General features: G+C 35.6%; 1 protein-coding gene across 1 annotated transcript in view; it reads left to right on the forward strand.

Moving 5' to 3' along the window:
• Window positions 1-22,222, forward strand: part of Pappa2 (pappalysin 2) — a 340,416-nt gene that overhangs the window by 211,091 nt on the left and 107,103 nt on the right. Inside the window, exons 12-14 of the mRNA XM_010630208.2 lie at window positions 300-391; window positions 4,198-4,391; window positions 6,521-6,667. Coding sequence (XP_010628510.2) covers window positions 300-391; window positions 4,198-4,391; window positions 6,521-6,667 — 433 coding nt within the window. The remainder of the gene's footprint in view (window positions 1-299; window positions 392-4,197; window positions 4,392-6,520; window positions 6,668-22,222) is intronic.

Genomic DNA, 22,222 nt, shown 5'->3' on the forward strand with positions numbered 1-22,222 from the left:
TGCAGGATATATAGATTCCCTCTCAGATTCCATTCAGTACAGAGCTAAGCTCTTTGGTATTGTTTTAGTCATGAACTACTAGGAATGATCACAACCCCAAGACATGCCAATCAATAATGATTGTTTAAATTGATTAAGCAAAACACATGTCTGTATGTTTAAAATCAGAGCATTTCCTTAGCTTCTATTTTAACCCATCTCTTACTTTTAAATATACAGTGAAGGATTTTAAGAAATTAAAATGATGGTAGTTAAGAAAGAAGAAAACATTTTATTTGCACCTGTATGTATAATTTTAGGATCCTGGGAGAAGAGTGTGATGACGGAGACCTGTTGGATGCAGATGGGTGTTCAAGAGCATGTAAGCTAGAGGAAGGCTTCAACTGTATGGGTGAGTTTAGAACTTTCTGCCTAGAATAATTATTTCTGAGTTTTAGAGATATCTCAGTGTATTTTTGAGTCTTTCATATTGTGTAGCATATAACTTAGTGATAATAAGAAAAACAATGGCATATTTTGTATTCCAGGCACTAAATATTTCACATAAATTATCCAGCTTAATACTTATCAGGACTATGAGGAAACTAAATTGAGGCATAGAAGCATTAAACAATTTGTGTCCACTTATAAAACTGGAAGTAGTAAAGTTAGAATTTGAGTCAAGGACATACAGTTCCAGAATCTCAGGTTGAATCGTTAGGTTAGTGCTTCCTACCTTAGTTTTTCCAAGAAGTTCCTTTATATTATCATGTGTAACATCAAAATGATCCACGAGTAACAAAATCATATGGATTCTACAAACAAACTAATGTAAGGACTCATTCTAAGCCAAAGGGAGTACATGATGTCTCCTGCTGTACTAAAATCATGAAGGATAAAAATCACACATATTTTTTGTCCTAGGTAATCACTGGTAATAAATTATAATGAGGTGATTTTTACTGTAAACCTTTGGCCCTTGAGGAGGTGACCTTCAATGCTTCTCTCAGTTCTGATAAAAACTGCCATCAACAGGTTTCTTAGACGCGTGTTACTTTCTGTTTCCACCTGTACAGGCCGCAGCAGTTCTGTAGAGCATAACCACACATCAATAGTATTTTAAATAGCAATGCACTTGAAACCACTTTTGTATTTCTAAAACTCAAGATGAAGTTGGATGATACGATTATAATTATGTAGAGCTTACTAAGGTTTCAAGTACTCAAAGGCCCCTGCTTTCTAGAGAAAGAACGGAATCATAGAATCTCAGTGTCCATGCACGCATCCATCTATTCATCTAGGCACCCATCATTCATCCACTTGCAAAATGTCCATGATGTACCACATACTCAGTGGTACCATGTATTCATCGTCTTTCATGTGCCAAGAGTCTGACAGGGACTCACGCCCTTCATGGGTACCATCGAGCAGTGACTCGGAATCTAGTTTTGTTTTCTTATGGAACTCCCTTCTACCAGATCCTGGTGATGGGCCCGTAACTTGTGCTTAGACAATTCTAGCACTGAAGAATTTACTTTGGAACAGACCATTTTGCTCAAAAGTGGTCTCATCTGTTGTGAAATTTTTCTACCTTTTTCTAGTTTGTAAACTGAGGTTCAGAACATTTCAGTGATTTTTCCAAGTGTATGCAAAAAGGCCTCTTGAGCCAGCCCTGGAACTCAGTTCTTCCAAGCTCAAACCAGGTCCTTTTCCTTGCTACGAGACTACAGAGAATACATTTTTCCCTGTTTTATTTGACTACCATTCAGATATTTGAAATGCCTTCTCATTATACTCCTTTCCAATACAAACATCCTCTCATGTGATTAGGTTTCCAGACCCTTTCCTATTTACCCCAACCTGGCATGCTTTGTGTGGTCAATGCCCAGAGAGGAATCCAATACTCCAGATGTGGTCTAGCTGTGTAGAATACACTGAACCGATTACCTCCCTCTTCTGTGCACAAGTATTTGTTAATACCACCTCTGTTTGTATTGTCTCTTTTTGGTAGCCACATAGTGGCCTCGTGTTGAAAACAAACACACATTCTCCAAACACTGTGCATCCTCAGTGCATGCAGCTCAAGTCTCACTTAAGAGCAGACTTGACTTTATTTCTATCACATTCGATCCCATAAAGTTTGACTCATATGTCCTTAGCCTGTAACTCCAGTAAGACTATATCTAAATTATTTTAACTATACTTAAATACTATATTTAAATTACTTACTGGGTTAAGTTAAAGTGGGATGTTCTACCACTAGACATCCTTTTCAGTGATCAGTAAGCTTATTTTATGTTAAGCATATCATTCTTTTTCGTTAGAAACCTGAGATGGTGGCACCTACCTATAATCCCAGCTCTCTAAAAGGCTGAGACAGGAGGATTAGATATTTGAATTCAGCCTAGGCAACTTAATAATTTAAAGAGATGGTGTTTCAAAATAAAAAATGAAAAATTCCGGGTGTGATGGTGCATGCATATAATCCTAGCACTTGGGAGGCTGAGACAGGAGGGTTGCTGTGAGTTCGAGATCAGCCTGGGCTACAGCGTGAGTGCCAGATCAGTCTCAACTACATAGTGAGCCCCTGTCTCAAAAAACCAAAAAGAAAAGAAAAAGCCTAAGGATGTAGCTTAGTATGAAGGCCCTGGGTTCTACCCTATTACTGAAAAAAAAAAAAAAAGATTTGAAGTAATAATTTGAAATGTATTTTTAAAGTAGTCTGTAATTTTCAGATGGATTTCTTTAATAATGACAATAATTTTAATCCCATAGTAAAAAAATATACAAGAAGCAAGAAAAAGCACTCACTAGGCTAAAATTTTAAAAAATATACATGGAATTTTATAAATAATAATAAAGAGTGAGATGGAGACAGACAGGAACAGAGGTAGAAATGAAGAGAGAAAAGAAGATGAATCGGCGTGTGAAAGTCATTCTGAAAGCGCGTATCCTGGCTGTGGGGAGATGCTCGGGTAAGACAAACTTTGAGGGAGAGCCTGGAGTAGGCCACAGGTTTCAAAGAGTGCAGGAGAGAGTTGAGAGCCCCTGGTAGACTTAGAAACATGAACTTTGAAGAGTGGCTTAGTCCTGGCTTGCAGAGATGAAGGGTCTTAGAGTCAGGAAATTATTATGGAAAATAATTAGCAATGATATGTTCACGTGTAGCTGAAAAATAACTTGAATATCCCTATAGGGGTGCTGTGTAGAAATAAATGCCCTCCCCAAAAACTTGGTCACAGTGAATTTTATTAATTATATTGCTGAATGTGTACCTAGGTGTTGATTCGTTTTGAATATTGATCGTATTTTTAATGCCACGTTACTTTAAGTAGAACCGGGAGACTGGAGATATGCTTAGAGATATTACAGATATTATTGTCCCATATTTTGGGACAATGGAATTTCATAAATAGCATTGTGGCTATTTCTCAGCTTTCCAGATTTGAAGAGAGTCGGTACTACCCACTTAGTAGGAATTATCTTATGAAACTTGTCCATTGTCTAAAGTTTGCTTTACAACCCCAGCCGTATTCCCCAAATATCCCTTTCTCCTTTGTTTGCTCTGGCTCAGCGTGGCAGGGGGCTATTTCTCAGTCATGCATCCTCTGGTGTCATTTAAATTCGCAGAGACTCAGATTTCTCATTTATGAAACAAGGCCAAAACTACGCTCACAGGGTTTTCCAAAACTAAGAAGAATAACCATGATAAACCTGAAGCCAATACTGATCCAGGCACAGAGCAGTCACACAGTCAAAGTACGACTCGGGGGGCGGGGGGCAAGGGAAAGAAATACAATGAAGTGAGAAAACCCTTCAAATAATTCAATATCTTTAAAATTATGGAGGGTGTTCAAATATATAAGAGCATTTATTCGAGCCTCCCTTTATTTTGTATCTCTTCTACGTCTAGCTTCCCCAGAGTGTCTCAATCACCTGAAACATTTCCCACACTCATCCTATAGCTTCTGTACCCCCTCCCCCGGTCTCAATACTTTCTTTGACTCTACACTGCAGATGGACTCTACCTCTCCTCCAGCGAGAAAGTACCCTTTCTTCAGGGATGTGGGCCATGCGCATTCAGAGTAGGCATTCGACTGCCTCAGAGGCACAGCTCCTCCTTAGTGGTCTGGAGAAAAATGCTGTGAAGACCTTCATGTGACTTCCTCCTGGGAAATACAAAAACACTGTCCTGGTGTCATATGTGCTTCCTTTCAGGGGAGCCAAGCCTTTGCTACAGGTATGGGGGAGATGGAATCTGTGAGCCTTTTGAGAAGGAAACCAGCATCGCAGACTGTGGCCTCCATACCCCCAAAGGACACCTGGATCAGTGGGCCAGCCAGGCTTACTCCTCTCAAGAAGACAAGAGGAAGTGTCCTGTTTCTCTGGTAACTGGAGCACCTCATTCCGTGGTACGTTAAGCCAGATGCCTCAAGTCAAGGCTGAGCCAAAGTGCGAAGGGATGCTTGTAAATGTGTAATGGGGGCTTGCACTGTGCTCCAGATTGCGACATGAAGTTTGTCCTTACTGACCTCAGACAAAGACAATATTGTGGGAAAGCCTTCTAGATTAGCAGTGGAATCCTACCCTTCGTGCTCACTTCAGTGAACTTCACATATTTGCAGCTAGGCTCTTTGGATTTCCCAGTGATTGACTCCAAGGTATACACAAGCATCTCAAATTTTATTTTATAAACATTTATATCAGAAATTACATTTAGGCTCTGTATTTGGCAGAGCCTGTTTTCAAAGAAGAAAAGGAATTAGTAAGAAATTTGAAGGACTGGTTATACTATTGGGCCCCACTGGTATTATTATCATTAGATGATTTTAAACAAGTTACTTAAATTTTCTGGGTTCCATACTTATATATAAATGAGTACGTTAATATCTTTTGCAATTATCTGAATTGTTTATTATAAGGACCAAAGGAAATATAAAACATATATTAAAGTCAAAGTATAATTTGCCTTAAAGAATTATTATTGTTGAAGAAACATTGGAATTAGTACCAAATGCAAATGTCTAATTGTACAATTTTCCTGAATATCCACCTAAGTAGATAAGAGATCCTCTGAGGACTCTGAAATCCTACACTATTGATATTTATAGATTATAGTTTGATACTGAGAAGGCTAAGGGCTCTTGGCTGTTGTGAACCATTCCAGATGCTTCTTTTGCCAAATAGACTCTCGTTTGTTGTACGAATAGGCAGTACAGTTCTTTTATAGAAGTGAAGGTTAGCTCTCCAGGTATTTCAGTCTAGGAAGAAATAACTGGATTTTAGCCTTGGGAATCCATCTGTGAAGATATTGAGCAACTTCTCAAGGTTGATGCTACAGTTAAAGATCTCATCAAGGACCCTTGCATCTTTTAGATCTATTGTTGGTTGCAGTTTTCCTTTTCTTTTCCCTAACATCACTGCTGGTGCCACTGGCGTTTCAAGTAGGAAGAAAGGAGCAAACCATAGAGAAGTTGGTGTTACGTCAGCTTAGTCTTTCCCTTTGTGCTGGGAAAATAGCACCTTTGTGGAAGTTCAACACTGTAGACTTGCAGCCATATCTTATTGGACAGATCCAGGGCATTTTGTCAGCCTTAGTTGTAGGTACCCTAAGAAGATGAGCATTTATGGAACCAGACACCCTTGAATAAATTGGAATTTGTTAAAAGAAAGGAAAGAGAAATGGATATTCTTAGGCAACTAGCCCTTCCCACTACTCTTCCTCAGCCCACTTCTGACAACTTTCTCTCTAGAGTTCTGGCGCCCAATGGGAGGAAGTCAGTAAAGTCGGGAGATTCTGAGTTAGTGACATCTCCCTGAAGTGGCTTTTAGTCTGTCCTGTCCCTAATTGCAGTGGAAGAGTTTCCAGGAGTGTTGCTTCCCTGGCTCCTTTATTCAGTAGCCCAAGGCTCAACAGCTCCCTGACTCCGTAGGCTCTCTTTTGGGGTCAATTAACGTTACATGGCAAGGACCTATAACCATTATCCAAGAAAGATTTCCTCTGCTGAGCTATGGACAAGTTGCCCAAAATGTACCAGGATTATTCTTTGGGCAAGATCCCTGGGCGGACTGATGGTGGACTGAGCTCTTCTGTGTGATTTTCTGCACTGGCATGTTGCTGCATATGGTAGTGCACACCTGTATTTCCAGCACTTTGGGAGAGTGAGGCAGGAGGATCTCAAGTTCAAACCCTGCCTGGGCAATTTAGCAGTTTAACATTGTATTTCAAAATAGAAACAAAGGGGGACAGGAAGGTAGCTCAATGCAAAGGCTCTGTATTCAATCCCCAGGACTGCAAAAACCAAAATAACTACAATAACAAAACCCTCTAAAACAAAAGACAAAAACAAATAAACAGTAACAAAAACAAAAACACTGGCATGTTATATCTTGAGGCTAACAGAACATTAAGAAATTCTTCTACACTGAGAAAAAAATCTTTAGATACTCAAAAAACCTTTGGTTTTATACTGGAGAGGTTTGTAGTCTTTACTTATCTGTCATACTGTGCACTTAATTTTTGGTTGAAATTGCATTTCAGATTTGCACATCATACCATCCAGATCTACCCAAGCACCACCCCTTTACTGGCTGGTTTCCCTGCATCACTCGTGGAAAAAGGCCTCAGGATGAAAGGACTGAGCAGTCAGAAGATAGCCTGGAAAAGGAGAATGAAGTTTGGCTCGAAGTAAGTAGCTTAAACAGTTATTTGTGAAGGTTGTGGACAGGGGAGAGGGTGTGCGTGTGTGTTAAATTGTGCATTTGAATGGCTGGCCAGGAACTTTCCTCTTGGTATCTCAGAGTTTTTATAGATAGATTTATCTTCACCTCTCTTTGAATTTTGGCCTTCTGTATGAAGAATGACTTTATCAAAGTAACATACACACAGAAGAGTGTAAAAATAAAAAATGCAAAGCTCACTGAATTTTGCAAAGTCAGTATCCTCTCTAATAACCATACAGATGAAGAAATAGGGCATTAGAATCACTGTCACAAAGCTCTCTTCTGCCTCTTTTCTATTATTATACTACCGAGGTGTATAAGATTAGTTTTGGCTATTTGTAAGCTTAAACACGATTGTGTATGTACTCCATCTGATTCTATCACATTAAACATTGTGTTTGTGAGATTCATTCCTCTTGCTTCCCTTGGTTATAGTGTTTATTTTCTTTGCAACACAGCATTCTAATAAATGAATTTACATTGTGTTTAAGCAGTCTAATACTGATTTTTGGTTATTTATTTTGATATATTGGATATTTATATTGTTGCCAGGTTTTTACTATTACAGATTGTTCTGTAGTAAACATTTCTGTATTTTTTAATGAATGTGTGTGAACCATTCAGTATATTTGGCACCGAGGGATCACCGGTAGGCCTGCTCCAGTCCATTACCGTAAACAACTTTCTGCAGCTGTTTTATGACTCTACTACCACTCAAGGCTTGGGAGGGTTTCAGTTGCTTCATGTTTTCACCAATACTTGTAATTTAAAATTTTTTGAATCTTCTGTTATATAAAGGTTTTGCTCTGTGTTTTCAATTTGCATTGTTTGATTAAGGAGATTGGAAACCTTTTAAATGTATATTGGTCATACGTAGATCTTTTTGTTTTGTTTTATTTTGTTCCTTTTTGAAAGGCATGGTCAAGTCTTTTGCTCAGTTCTCTATTGGATTGTCCTTTTCTTCTCAGTGTACATGATATATTTATAATTTATAATGATTACAATTCTTTCTAGTCCTGTGTATTTTAATATCTTCTTGTCCTCTAATACAAGTCATAGATATTTGTTCATTTTTCTTTCAGGTGATGTTGCTATTCTTGGTCCTTTGAATTTTATATAAATTTTGAGATTGGTTTATCAATTTCCCTATGTGAAAAAAAACTAATGTAATTTTGATTGATATTTCATTAATGCTGTAAGTCCTTTGGGAAGAATTTTTCTTTTCTTTTCTTTTTTTTTCCAGTACTGGGAATCGAACTCAGGGCCCTGTGCTTGCCAACAGTCATGGCACTACTGAGCTCCATCCCCAGCCCAGGGAGAGTTTTTCTTTTTTTAAACCAGAGCCATCTAATATGTTTTTTTTTTCAGTCATTTAAGTCTTTAACTTCTCTTATTACCTTTTTCTAACTTTCTGAGCAAGAAAACATTGATTTTATCAAATACCTTTCCACATCTATTGATATAATTAATTTTTCTCTTATTTCTTTTAATATCTTGGCTTTGATAGATGTTTAAATGTTAAACAAAACTTAGATGCCTGGAAACAAAGAACAACTTGGAAGTGGTGTAGAGTCCTTTTAAAGTAGTTCTAGACCTTGTTTAAAATTTTTGTTAATTGTTCCTGCATGTACATTCCTTAGAGCTTGGCTTCTAACTTTCTTTATTCTATAATGTCAGGTTTTATAACCAAATCTACCTAAAATAAATTTCTTTTTTTCCCCAGTTCTCTAAAATATTTTGTGTAAAGTCGATTTTTAAAGTAATCACCAGTGAAGATATCCGACTTGAGAAGTTTCTTTGAGGAAAAAAATTAAATTATGAATTAGAATTTTAAAACAAATATAAAAAAATTAGGTTCTCTATTTCTTATTTGATCAATTTTGGTGGGTCAAGTTTTTCAAATAATCTGTCCCTATTTCTAAAATAATAAACTTACTAAGTTCTTTTTTCCAGCTTTAATTGAGTTTATTGGAACATTTTAGGGATACAGTACAGTTACATTCATTGTTGGGATCTTGTACCTCTACATGACAAGTCTTGATTCTCATTTTTTCTCCTTGTCCCTGCCCTCCCTTCACCCCCTCCTCTCTTCCCCATCTACAAGCACTTTATTTCCATCTTTTCATTATCTCACATTTTTTTGTTTTCCCTTATTACCCTTCCCCTATCCATCCCACCTTCCCTACACCTTTAGCCGCTTTCTTCCCATTTCACAATGTCTGTAATCTTATTAGGATCTTATGTATTATTGCAGTTTATTCACACCAGAGAAACTATTTGGTATTTACACATGTGTGACTTATTTATTTCACTTAGGAGTATATCTTCAATATGTATCCATTTTCCTATGAATGAATCTATTTTCTCATTCTTTATGGCTGAGTAATATTCCATTTTATAGAAAAACCACATCTTCTTTATCCAGTTTCCAACAGATGGGCAAATAGGCTGTTTCCAAGTTTTAGCTATTACAAACTGTGCTGCTATAAACATGGGTGCACATAATCACTGTGATATGATTCTTTTAGTTCTTTTGGAAAGATACCCAGCAGAGGGATGGCTGGGTCAAATGGAACCTCCAGTCCAAGCTCTTTCAGGTATCTCCATATTGATTTCCATAGTGGTTGCACCAGTCTGCACTCCCACCAACAATGGAGAAGCGTTCCTTTCTCCCCACAACCCCGCCAACATTTGTTATTGTGTGAGTTCTTGATAGCAGCCATTCTTTGTGGGGTGAGGTGGAATCTCAGTGTTGTTTTCATCTGCATCTCTCGAATGACCAGTGATGTGGAACATTTTTTCATATATTTACTTGTTGCTTTTACTTCTTTGTCTGAGAAATGTCTGTTCATTTTGGATGCCCATGTTTGAATCGGGTCTTTATTTTTGTGGGGGCTGATAAGACTGATAGGAGGAATCCATGAAATAGCAGGAGAAAACACAAATGACTTAAAAACTTACTACGTTTTAAATAATGTTTAATTTTCTTTCTAGTGCATATTAATTTTTAGTTTACTCATTGGTTCATATTTGCTAAGGATTTATCATTTTTATTAACTTTTCATTAGTCTCTTTATGTAAACAAAGATACACATGGTCTTATTTTCATTATTTTCCTCCTTTTTCTTTTTCTCCCCAGTGCTTTATACATGTTAACCCAATTCTCTGTACCAATAAGTTTCACCCACATCCCTACTTCCTTTATTTTATGCTTGCTTTTAACTTTTCTTTTTCTAGTAACTTGAGGTGATGTAGATCATTGTTTTTCACACACCCATGCTTATTATCTTCGTTTATCTATCTGCATGTATTTCTCTATCTATGCATTAAGGTTTAAAGTTTCCTCTTAATGCATAATTTTAGCTACATATGTTTTTACATAGCTTATTTCTGTTATCCATTTCAAATATATTTTAAAACCTTTGCAGTGATTTATTTTTGACTTCAGAGTTATTTATTAATGTAGTGTTTCAGGTGAAAACATTTTTGGATTTGCAGTATAGCTAGATTCTTCTGTGATCAAAAGTATATTCTGCATTTTAATTCTTGAAATTTGTTGAACCTTGAATCACAATCCACAGATCAGCATAAGGTCACTATTGGTAAATACCACATGTAATTGTGAAATGGGTGTGTAATATGCAACCATTAAATATTAAAGCATGCTACATATCTCACAGGTCACGTTCATCCACCATGTTCTTGAAATTTCCTTATATTGACTGTGTTGTTTGTGTGTGTGTGTGTGTGTGTGTGTGTGTGTGTGTGTGTATTCTGTGTCCTTCAGGCCTTGAGAAGTACAGTATGTGTTAAAAATCTTTTTTTCCTCATGTAGGAGTTTTGTTATAAAGCAGACAGTTTTTGTATGCCTCAGTAAATAATTATATCCTTTCCAAGACTAGATCACATTTTCACTTTTTATCTTTCATACTTCCAACATCGTGTTCCTCTAACACGTACTTCTTTTTTTACATCACTTCCTCTGGAACATTTTCATTCTTTTTATCAAAACTTCCTAAATTTATGTTGACAACTTCACCTCTGTTGAGTTTCTCTGGATGCCTGTCTAGAGTTGCTTGAATGGAAGAAGGATTTCTTCTACACCTCCATTTACCATCGATCACATTTCCAGGATCACAATTTTTCTTTTCTTTGCTGCACTTGCATCCTTGTTGGTCGGTGTTGCTTTGGGGTATCCATTTTTGAAAATTTTTATTTGATTTTATTACTAAGGAACAAAGAGGCAACACAACTACACATTTTTATGTTGGGATTCAAATAAGAGATACTCAGTGACACAGATGAACTAGTCAGGGACAGACTCAGAACTGGTGTTGGTCACTGGTCATGATTTGTATCTGTTATTTACATGGTGATTTTGTATTTAAAGGGTAGCAGTGAATTTTAAACTTTAAGCAGTTTCAGTTAATATACTGGGCAAACTGCAGTTTCAATCATATTGTTGAGAGACTGATTACTGTTACTTGTGAATATGGGAACTATGTAAATTAAGAAATGCAAATATACAGTTGTAGAATTTCTGTATCCTCCTGGTGAATTATCTCATTTAACTAAGAAATATCTCCTTTTTATCTGTATGAAAACCTATTTCAATTTTCCTATATTCTTATTTTCTTTGAAATTATCTATTTTAAGTCTATTTTAAAAACATATCTATCAATCATTTCAATATCTATACCTGGAGTTCTGTTTAAATTGACCAGTTTTTCTCTGAATTTTCATTCATTCAAGTCTTTATGCCATCATGCAGAATAGTATTTTAACTGAATATCACACAATGAATATATTGTAGAGACTCTGGTTAATAGTATCCTCCTTTCAAGATCATGTTTTTTAAATGTGTTGAGATTTGGGAAAGATCACCTTAATCCAAAAAGTCATGAAGAAGACTAGAGCTTGTGTCTCTATATTTGTAAACCTGGATACATTTTCCAGCTATTTCTTTATTCTGGACCTCAGAGGTCTCTACTGAAAGTTGGAACTGGGCTCTCCACTTTAGTAATCTCTGAAGTATGATTTCTATTTCCTCAGCAGTATGTGTATCAAATACTCATAGAATCAAATACTCTCTCTGGGCATTTCTCCCCCTGGCCTCTTATACTGATTCTGCACATCTTGGGATGTGAGAGACACCTCAGGAACTGAAATGGCATAGGTTGTTAGGCTTCCTACAGCGTAGCTGTCTTCTTCTTGGTATATTGGGTTCTTAGGTCCTGACTACTTTGGTTGCTCTCAAATACTTTCAAACTTATTTTTTTACTTAATTTATATTTTATAATTTTTCTTGCCAGCAATGTTGCTCTACTGTAAGCTACTCCATTATAGCCGGAAGCAGAAATCTCCAGTTACAGTTCTATTAATACACAATTATCTACTTCCTGTGTTTTAGCTTTGTACCCTGTTCTTACAGGTGATCCAGAAGGATGCTTCTTCTGCAGTAGACAGTCAATAATATCATTGAAAATTATGTTAATACATAAAACCTACTGAGAGAATTTAGAGTTCACAAATCCACATGATATCAAAAATTAAGAATTTATTTAAAAAATAAACTAGTTAGATTAAAAAAACCTTTTCTTATAACTGCAGAATTTCTGACCATTTATTCTTTCTTTTAGTATAATTTAATCTTAATGTGATACACAAATGTGACTTGAATGTAATGGATTAGAGATAAGTTTATTATTGCACAAGTGAGAAACAATGGTGCTGGAAAACATTAGTCTTAAAAACAACTTTCCAAAATCTTTCATTTACTAAAATGCTACTTACCCAACAAAATGTTTGTCATTTTAGTTCACATTTACTGAGTTTTATTGCACATTTTCTTAGTTTTCCTTATTTTCTTCTACTTCAGCCAGAAGACCAAGAATGTAAAGAAATTTGTTCCATACAGGTAACATAAAGTGCAAATTTTAAAAATCATTTACAATAATAAGCACATTTTAAGGTCCTCTATGCTTTACAAAGTACGTTCTCATATACTTTTTAAAGAGCTCTATTAGTTTGATAAGTGTTTTCCTATTTTACAGATGAGGAAAATCAGAAGCGAGGAGTCAAAGTGCCCTTTATCACTCAAGATTAAAATGGCATGAAGGGTCAAATTCGTGCTTCTCATCTCTAGTCCCATGTTTATTCCTTTAAATTTGGTTGCTACATTCAGTCAGCAGTTATTAAGCACCTGTACTATGCCAAACCCAGAACTAGGCATTATGGATATATAGGGAGGTAGAAAAAGAAAAAGAAAAAAATATAGGGGAATAGGACATGAGTGAGAAAATGAGCTTAAACATAAGTGTATTGACAGGAAAATCTTCCAGCTATCTTGTTATATTTCTTTGAAATTCTTCAAAGGCCGTGTATCTATAGATCAAGTTCATAGAATTCATCAAGTACTTATTGTAAACTCCAGGTGCATTGGAGGATAGAGAAACAAACAGAAGGCATGATTTCTTCCAGAAAGTGCTTTGCGTTAATACAAGTGAAGCCATCTAAGAAGTACAGGCTCAGTAAATACTTCTTTGGTTGAAAAGGAGACAGTTGACACATGCAAAATCCTATGTTCGTGTTTATTTTCATGGTTGCTGTAAAAGGGCTCCAGTTTGGAGTGGTCTCAGCTTGGACTGGTTAGCAATCCTAACAGGAACCACCCCATGTTCACAGTGTTTCCAATCCCAGGGTCTTCTACATCAGTTCTAAAGGATAGGACCACTTTCCGGAAGACTTCGGTGCATAAAATCTGAAGCTTGTTAGCCAGCATTTCTTCACTTTCCTTGTTTGGGTTCACCCTAGCCAAACACTGAATATAAATCTTTAACATACAATGCAATGCATGTTTAATTGATTTGAATTTCAAAGATGAGAATCCCTAACACCGTGCAAGGGAAGGAGCACATTTACTGAAATTTACTCTGTACAAAATACTCTATTATTAATTCTCACACAAATTCTCTATTAAAGATATGATTTTCTTCATTATATAAATGATTATCTTATAATTAAGAGATACTAGGCATTTCAGATGACATAGGAATGCTATTTTAATGTAGAGTGCAGCAAGTTAGAGGTACATATAATAACCTCAAGAGAAATGACACAATATACATAGATACAAATAGCTATGGGGAAAAAGTCAAAAGGGAAGATTAAATAGGATAAAATAACTTGATTCACCCACAAGGAGACAGGAAAAGAGGAACTAAGGAGAAAATAACAGATGGACCCAAGAAACCTAACAAGAATAAAAATAATGCTAAGTAGGGCCGGGGATTTAGCTCAGCGGTTCGGTGGCCTGCCTCGCAAGTGCAAGGACGGAGTTCAATCCCCGGTACCAAAAAAAAAAAAAAAAGAAAAAGAAAAAGAAAAAGAAAATTTGTGGATGAAATCAACGCAGTATGTACAGGGAAAGCAATACCTTTAAATGTCTATGCAGTATTCAGAAAATAAAAAGATATAATATTGATGATCAGAGTTTTTCCATCAGTAATTAGGAAAGATCAAATTAAAACAAAAGTAAAAGCAAAAAAGAAAGCAACATAGAAGGGCAGAAATTAGTGAGATATAAAAGTCTTCAATATCATCGCAGTTTATTTACTTTGTAAATATAAGATGGGGATGTTAGATTTTTACTTTTGTACTTTATGAGATAAGAGAGGTTGACATAAAGCAGGAAAGAAGTAAAATTTTATCTTCTGATAAATTGAGTTAACAGCTGAAAAAAAGAACAACCTGAAAATTAATTTGGTATCATAGTTTAGTAGAAATATTACTAAATATATTATGTCCCTAATTTTAAACAACTACCAATAAAGAAAATATAACTGAACTTCTCAATTGCAGTAGCAATAAAATGGTACAAATACTTAGAGACAAACCTCAAAAGATTTTTAAAAGGTCTCTATAAAGGAGGGCTGCTGAGAGACACAATGAGAGTTTGAATGAATGAAGAGAAACAAACAGGTTCTGAATAGAATGCCAATCTCATATGAATGCCATTTCTCCCTAAATCTTTAAACTTTACACGATTCCAACAAAAACTGAAAAAGAAAATTTAAAGGATTACAAAACAGGTTTTTTAATGTTTTCATAGAAATTATGAAAAAATTGAGTCATCTGGTCTTGTGAGATACAAAAATATACCAAATTCTGGACAATGCCTGAGTATGTATTTCAATTCTTGTGTTCCACTTTTCTCTGTTCCTTTTTTCCCCCCTCATTGAGTTTATTGGTACATTTTAGGTACACAGTACAGTTGTACCTCTACATGACAGGTCTTGCTTCTCAGTTTTTCCCCTTGTCCCTGCCCTCCCTTTACCCTCTCCCCACCTTCCCATTTACAAACACTTTATTTCCTTTTTTTCATTTTCTCCTATTTTTTTCTTTTCCCTTATTACCTTCTAATGCACTATTTTTATTTCTATAAATTTTTATTACTCAAACACATCTGATAGAGAATGTCTCCCTTTTCACATTTTTGTACCCTTTTTCAAAATCGAAGTAGCTATTTATTATTTATGAATGCTTACATTCCATGTAAATTTTAGAGCAGGCCTTAAATTATTGCTTCTGCCTTAAATTATTGCTTCTGCCTCTTGAAAAACATACTTCTGTGTGTGTGCAGAACTTAACCACTTGGTTAGCAATGGTTGATATGATTATGTGGATTTTATTGTTGAATCCATCATGTGATAGATTTTTCAGATATCAAATATTTTTGTCATTGTGGAGTTAACATAGATGTTTATTGTATATTTTAACATGTAATGTTGAATTTCATTAAGTAATCTTTAAGATTTTTGCATTTGTATTCATATGTTGACTTCATCTATATATTTCTTTTTTAATGATCAGATTATTTATGGCTCATAATATTATTCACATAGTATACTCTGCTTTTTATTTTCTGAAACTGCTTGCATAAAAGAAGGATTATCTGTTCTTTCAAAATTTTGCAGAACTCACCTGTGAAGTTGGTTCTGGGTTCATTTGAGTGAATATTTTTATTTGCTAATTAAATTTCTTTTATTTCTATTAATATTTTTATTTTTCTAGTTTTTATAATTTGGAATTATGGGATGTTTTATGAACAACAATCCACAAATTTAGGGCTGATTGTTTGTAATGTATTTTATTACCCCATTTACAGCGGATGGTTTTGAATTTTTTTATTGTATATGCTGAGATTTGTCTAAGTAGTGCATCTTTCAAATAACAACTTTTAGTATATTAATTTTTCTTTTAGTTCCAGTTATTTCTCATATTATGAACTTCTGCCTTTATTTTTATTATTTATTTCTTCTTGTTTCTCTGAATTTATGCCAGTGTTCTTTTTCTAGTTTCTTGTGATGAATGGTTTCTTTGCTTTTGGTATTCCCTAATTTTTCATTGTAAATATTACTTTAATTGTTTAAATTTTGACATATAGAGAGCTTTTATTACCTTGGCTCTATGTATTCTGTAACAACTCAATTTATTTATAAAACTTTGGATTTTAGCAGTATTTCATTTATTTCTAGCACTGATTTTCAGAGGGTTACTTTATTGTGCCAGCTGTGACCTTATTAGGGGCTTTTTTCTCCTCCCTTTGGACTTTCATTTTATTAGGAAGCACTTAAATTATGAGTGTTTCTTCAGTCAGGAATTAAGGACTAGTGCACAATAAAACTGTATACTCTGCATTAGCTCATCAAAACCATCTACCACTCTTGCTAATTTTCCTTTTATACGTTTATGTACCTGAACATCTACAAAATCCTTTCATCCATTACTCTCTTCATTTGTTTTCTCTGCTCTTCTCTTTTTTAGTTTGACTCATGTCTTTTAATTACTGAAAAAATGTGCTTATATTTATAGTGTTGTGAAATGATTATCACAATCAAGTTCGTATAAGTGCGTCCTTATATCTTTCCAATATTGAGTTACAGAAAAAAATACATGTAGTTGAATTTAAACTTTACATACACTATTTATGATATTTAGCATAAGTATTTCCAGATAATATTTGAACATACAAAAAATAATCTTTGTTTATCAAATATTTGAATTTAAGTGAGAATTTTCTTTGTTGGTTGACTTGATTGTTTTGCTAAATCTGGCAAGTCTTCTAATTTTTTTCTTTTAACAGTCAGGTACTACTCACATGTTTAGTGATGACTTCAACCACCCAGGAAGCTGCCCAGATTTCACAATTTTGTGAAAAAGAAAAGAAGGCACTAAATCCAACACAAAACTACTTATTAGAGAATCTTTTATAGCATTCTGACAATATTAATTATCTAAATTTTCATTCTGCTCTATAAATGGAGCAACAAATTAATAGGTGGTATAGAAATTCGAAGAGAACATTCATTCAGAAGAACAGTATTATAACTCCTATTTTTAACATTAACCATTCAAGTAATCTTATATAAATTACATAATCTCCCTGGGCATCAGCTTTCTGTTTAAATTTATTTCAAATTAGATGTTTACATGATTCTTACTAGCTCTTCATTTAAGTTTGGTGAATTTTTAAAAGAGCAGAGTAAACAAATATGATGAATAACAATATTAGAGTCCTAGACTCCTAAACTGCTAAGCGCAAGGGTAATGTTATCTATGATACTTTCAAAGCTTTGCTACACAAAGTGTGGTTGTCACCCAAAAGCTTGTTAGATATGCAGGATCACAGCTCTGTCAACACATGGCCTTCATTTTAGCCAGGTTCTAGAGTTACTTGTATGCAAGTTGAAATTTAGGTAACACTATTTCAGAGGATTATCTTAGCACTCTGGGAAACAATTGTTCAAAATGATTCAAATTGTCTCATCAAGTGAAAATTCATTGAAGTACAGATTCTCTGTTTACTAGGGCAGAAATTTTTCTTAGCTAGATTGGCATTATTTCTCTACGTATGATGAAAATTTCTAAAACCTTCTTATGTGTCAAAAGAAAATCTTTTGTTGTTGGGAACACTAACATTTGTGGGTCTCTGCGTTCCCTGGAAATCCTGCAAAAACAAAAATCACTATATTTCCATTAAAAAGTAGCTCCATTCATTTGCCCATCAGTTGGAAACTGGATAAAGAAGATGTGGTTTTTCTACAAAATGAAATGTTACTCAGCCATAAAAAATGAGAAATTAGATTCATTCATAGGAAAATGGATACATATTGAGGATACACTCCTAAGTGAAATAAATAAGTGACACGTGCAAATACTGAATAGTTTCTCTGGTGTGAATAAACTGTATAGTACATACGATCCTAATGAGATAACTGACATTGTGAAATGGGAAGAAAAGGGCTAAAGGTGTAGGGAAGGTGGGATGGATAGGGGGAGGTTAATAAGGGAAAAGAAAAAAATGTGAGAAATGAAAAGATGGAAATAAAGTGCTTGTAAATGGGGAGGTGAGGAGGGGGTGAAGGGAGGGCAGGGACAAGGGGAAAAATGAGAACCAAGACCACCTGTCATGTAAAGATACAAGATCCCAACAATGAATGTAACTGTACTGTATCCTTAAAATGTACCAATAAACTCAATTAAAAAAAAGTAGCTCCATTTTCCAATGTCAAAACAGTTTACTCCCAGAGAATAAAGAATTCCTTTTTCTTTTTCCTATTCCATTGCTAATATATACTTTTTTATTGATTTTACATGGAATCTTCATTGGTCTCAAACATAGCAACTTCAGCTATTAGGTTCCACGAATAATTGAGATAGGATATTTTCATACAGGATTTACGCTGGCCCTGCTGGGCTTTCATTTTTCTCCTTGCCTATGGACTCTTGTTCCCAAGAAGACCTTATCTAGCTGTATTTCATAACATCTTTTCTAATTTTCAAATTTCATCTTAATGGGCTTTCCCCAGGATTCAGGATGAGATAAAGATTTACACACAGAAAGTTTGTTGAGAATTCTCCTTGAGATCCACATCTCTAGGGGAGTGAAGGAAGTAGAACTGGGCAGAGGTGGGTGAAACTGAAGCTGGGATGACCCTTCAGAGTTATCCTACCAAAAGGTCATTGCACTGGGCTACGTACCCTTCACCACTCCAGAAAAATGCAATGACCTTGCATAAGGAGATCGTTCTTTGCTATGACCAGAAAGAGACTTTGCAGTATGGTGAGTTCCACTGTCATGGAAGACGTAATATATATGACATATCACAGTGTCCATTACAAATTTGGTTCTGTCTTCTGATCCTCTTTCTGAGTCCCACAGTTTTTTTCTAACAGTGTCCTTGAAGATGTAGTGTCGGTGTCTGATATCATTTTAGGAAATGCTCTTAGAAAGAATTGAGCCTACCATCTGATTTGATCCAAGCTCTTTCCACTAACTTGCCAAACCATACATTTTTGTATGTCTATCCTTAGGTAGTGGGGGCCAAAATAGTCGTTCCTTTTTTATTTCTCAAAATTTCAAGTTGGCCTCATTCTTTTGAAAAACAAAAAAAGATCCACATGAACCCATGGTGTTTATAGTCTTACTTTTACCATGATGCAGTAAAGCAGGAAATAATGTGGGCTTTGACCTATACCAAAAGAAGTAAGGGCTGACCAGGAGGAAGAAGTTTAAATGCTGCTCACCAATCCCACTATTGTGACTCACATATTCAAGTATGGTAACAACCAAGATAATTAACTGGGAAGAGGTCAGTTGTTTCACACTCTGTCTTCGACTATTAGATTTGGACCTCAGGAGAGATCCTTTGAAACTTTGGAAGTTCATCTCTGCCTTGCCCAAAATCTCTAAAGTCTACATAGTATTATGAGCCTGAGCCACATGAAATTGCCAATATTTGATAATTTTTCACCTATTAAAAATAAAAATGGCTCAATCAATAGTACAAGTATTCGTATTCTGGTCTCTGATGACATTAATTAGACCATAAATTACTTAAAGAGTTTTTCGGCTCTCTAAAATTATGCACAACTTTTATGGCTAAGTGTATATGTGATTTTATTTTTGAAGGCAGAAGAGTCCCAAAGGTCAATATATTTTCTAAGGAATCCATAATTCTCCACTCATCTTAAAGAAGGGCACAGTGAGGTCAGAAGGATACAGGGAAAACCTAAGTCCCCTCCTCTCTAGTATTTGCCTAGGGGAAGCCATCAACTCCTACAACACTTGTTTCCACTTCCATAATTAAAATTTTTATATCCAGAGTAGGGTATACCAAAAAACAACAACAACAACAAAAAAAAACAACCCCCCAAAATAACCCCCAAAACTCAAGTAGAAATAAAAATTCAGGGAGGCTCCAGCTGAGTGTGGTCACACAATGGGTGCACACCTAAGGTGGTACTGACCTGCCTTCTCCTGGCGGAGGGCTCTGCACTTCTCTCTGGAATTGGTAGGTGCCATAGATGTGAAAAGGGAAAGGCACGGAAAGACAGTAGCACAGTAACTCACCAGAAACATTTTGAAACTTCAGAGAAGATTCTTTTCAAGTTTGTGGTCCAGTTTTGGGGTCTGCTATGGGGTGCCCACCACGCAGAGTGATCTGGAAGTTGAAACGCTTGTTTTGGGAGCATGATGGGTATGTCGGGGCCCAGAAGGCACCGGACAGGGATTTCTTAAGTCTGAGCAATTCCTCATTAGTGACACATTGCTTCAATTTTATTCTTCAACAGTGGCCAACAATTAGATCGAGTAGTTAATAATGTGCAGTCTTTGAACGAAAAAGAAACTCAATGTGTGGGACTGGCTCTCCTCCACTGTGTGTCACTATCTAAATATCTATCTAGCTATATCTATCTTTTATCTATGTATATGCATCTATCAATCAATTGATCTATCATCTATTTATGTCTATAACTATCATGTATCTCTATCACCTGTCTATATTTCTATTATATGTATCTATCCATCTATCTGACTACATATCACTGTCTTTTCTCTATGGATCTACCATTTGTCAGCTCTGTGTTCTCTCTTTATTGTGAAGTACTTTATGATGCCTACAGTGAGTCAGTTTCACTGGCCGTCCTAACTTGGGACCATTTCTTAGACCTGAGAGTCACTTGCTTTTCTGAAAGACTTTCTTTCTTGATTCCTAGTTATGCTTTCTCTTCCTTGCAGAGGACATGTTAAATTAACTTTATATTGCCTGTGTAATATGTGGATGTAATCTCCTATTACAAAAGAGTAAAATGTTACAGATAAAACAAACAGTTCCTTCTGGCACCTGCCACAGAAGCACAAGGGCCTGAGTTCGAGTCCTGGTACAAAAACAAAACAAAACAAAACCTAAGAATTCTTTTGATTTGCTAGGATTTTGGATCTTTCTCTTGAGGCACGTTAAACTGAATTTTCTAAAAATAATCTATTAAAAGATTGATGTGTAGGGGGATAGGGATTTAGCTCACTGGTGCTACTGCCTGCCTCCCAAGCACAAGGTCCTGAGTTTAATCCCCAGTACCAAAAAAGAAAAAAAATCGATGTGTAAAACTGTACAGTGGTGCCTCAGTATTTATTAATTGTTTCTTGGATATATGACAAGTAGCAAAAATATTAAGTGCTAAGCAAATCGTTTTTCCTGGAAAGGGTACTGTGAGTCACAAGGTGAATGAAACCAACAGGTTCTAGCTTGAAGTTGAGTACCAAACAAATTGTGAGAACCAGGACAAAATTTTTCCATCCAAATGTGTTGAGTACCAAATTCAAAGAGTTTCAAAGCAGTCAAGTACCAAGGGGTGACTATATTTTTATAGATTCCATTCATAAAGTAGAGATACATAATATACCAAGAATCTCAAATGTGGACAGTTTATATGAAACCAGAATCCAGAGGACCACTTCATATTTCCACAGACATCAATTTTGAAAAGCATATTTAAAGTTTTAGCCCACAAATTTCAGAAAAGTATAATTCTCTTTGTATATTAGAACATAAAAATATAAGTTTTCCCTTAAAATTATATTTTTTCACCCTTTCTTTCCACTGTGTAAACTGTATAAAAATATTTCTCTGGAGAAATAGGAATTATTGAATAGTGAGATTTTACTGTATAATAAGCACTGTCCTGTATGCCCTCACATAAATTCATTTAACATCGCAGTAACCATGTGAGATAGGCCTTATCTTTGTTCTCAGTATTAGGAAAGAGAAACCCAGGCTCCTCCAGGAGACAGGGATTTCTGGGGCTTATGTCTCCTTAGTACAGATTGATCGAATAGCCAAACCCAGAGTTGCTGCCTGACCAACTCTCTCTCTCCCACACCATGGATTTACATGGTTCCTCTCACTCCCACTTAGACTGATAATGCTCGTATGAACAGATTTTGACTAGTCTCTGCCTTTGAGGTGGCAATACAGCGGTTATGTGAGAGAATTTATACTTTCTTGTGTTGTGCTTCTGGTTGTTGCGGTGGGGTAAACGAGATTCAAGTGAAAATGAGACATGGCTACCTTTCCCACGTCACTGTGAGAGGAAATGCCCAACACTCAGCATCCCATAACTTGATCCTTTGTTTCTCTTTGTTTGTGCTGTCCAATATTCCTCTGCCTGTGTGACC

The sequence above is a fragment of the Fukomys damarensis genome, unplaced genomic scaffold (genome assembly GCF_012274545.1).
Source record: "Fukomys damarensis isolate Sample0158 unplaced genomic scaffold, DMR_v1.0_HiC HiC_scaffold_11, whole genome shotgun sequence".
Classification (NCBI taxonomy): domain Eukaryota; kingdom Metazoa; phylum Chordata; class Mammalia; order Rodentia; family Bathyergidae; genus Fukomys; species Fukomys damarensis.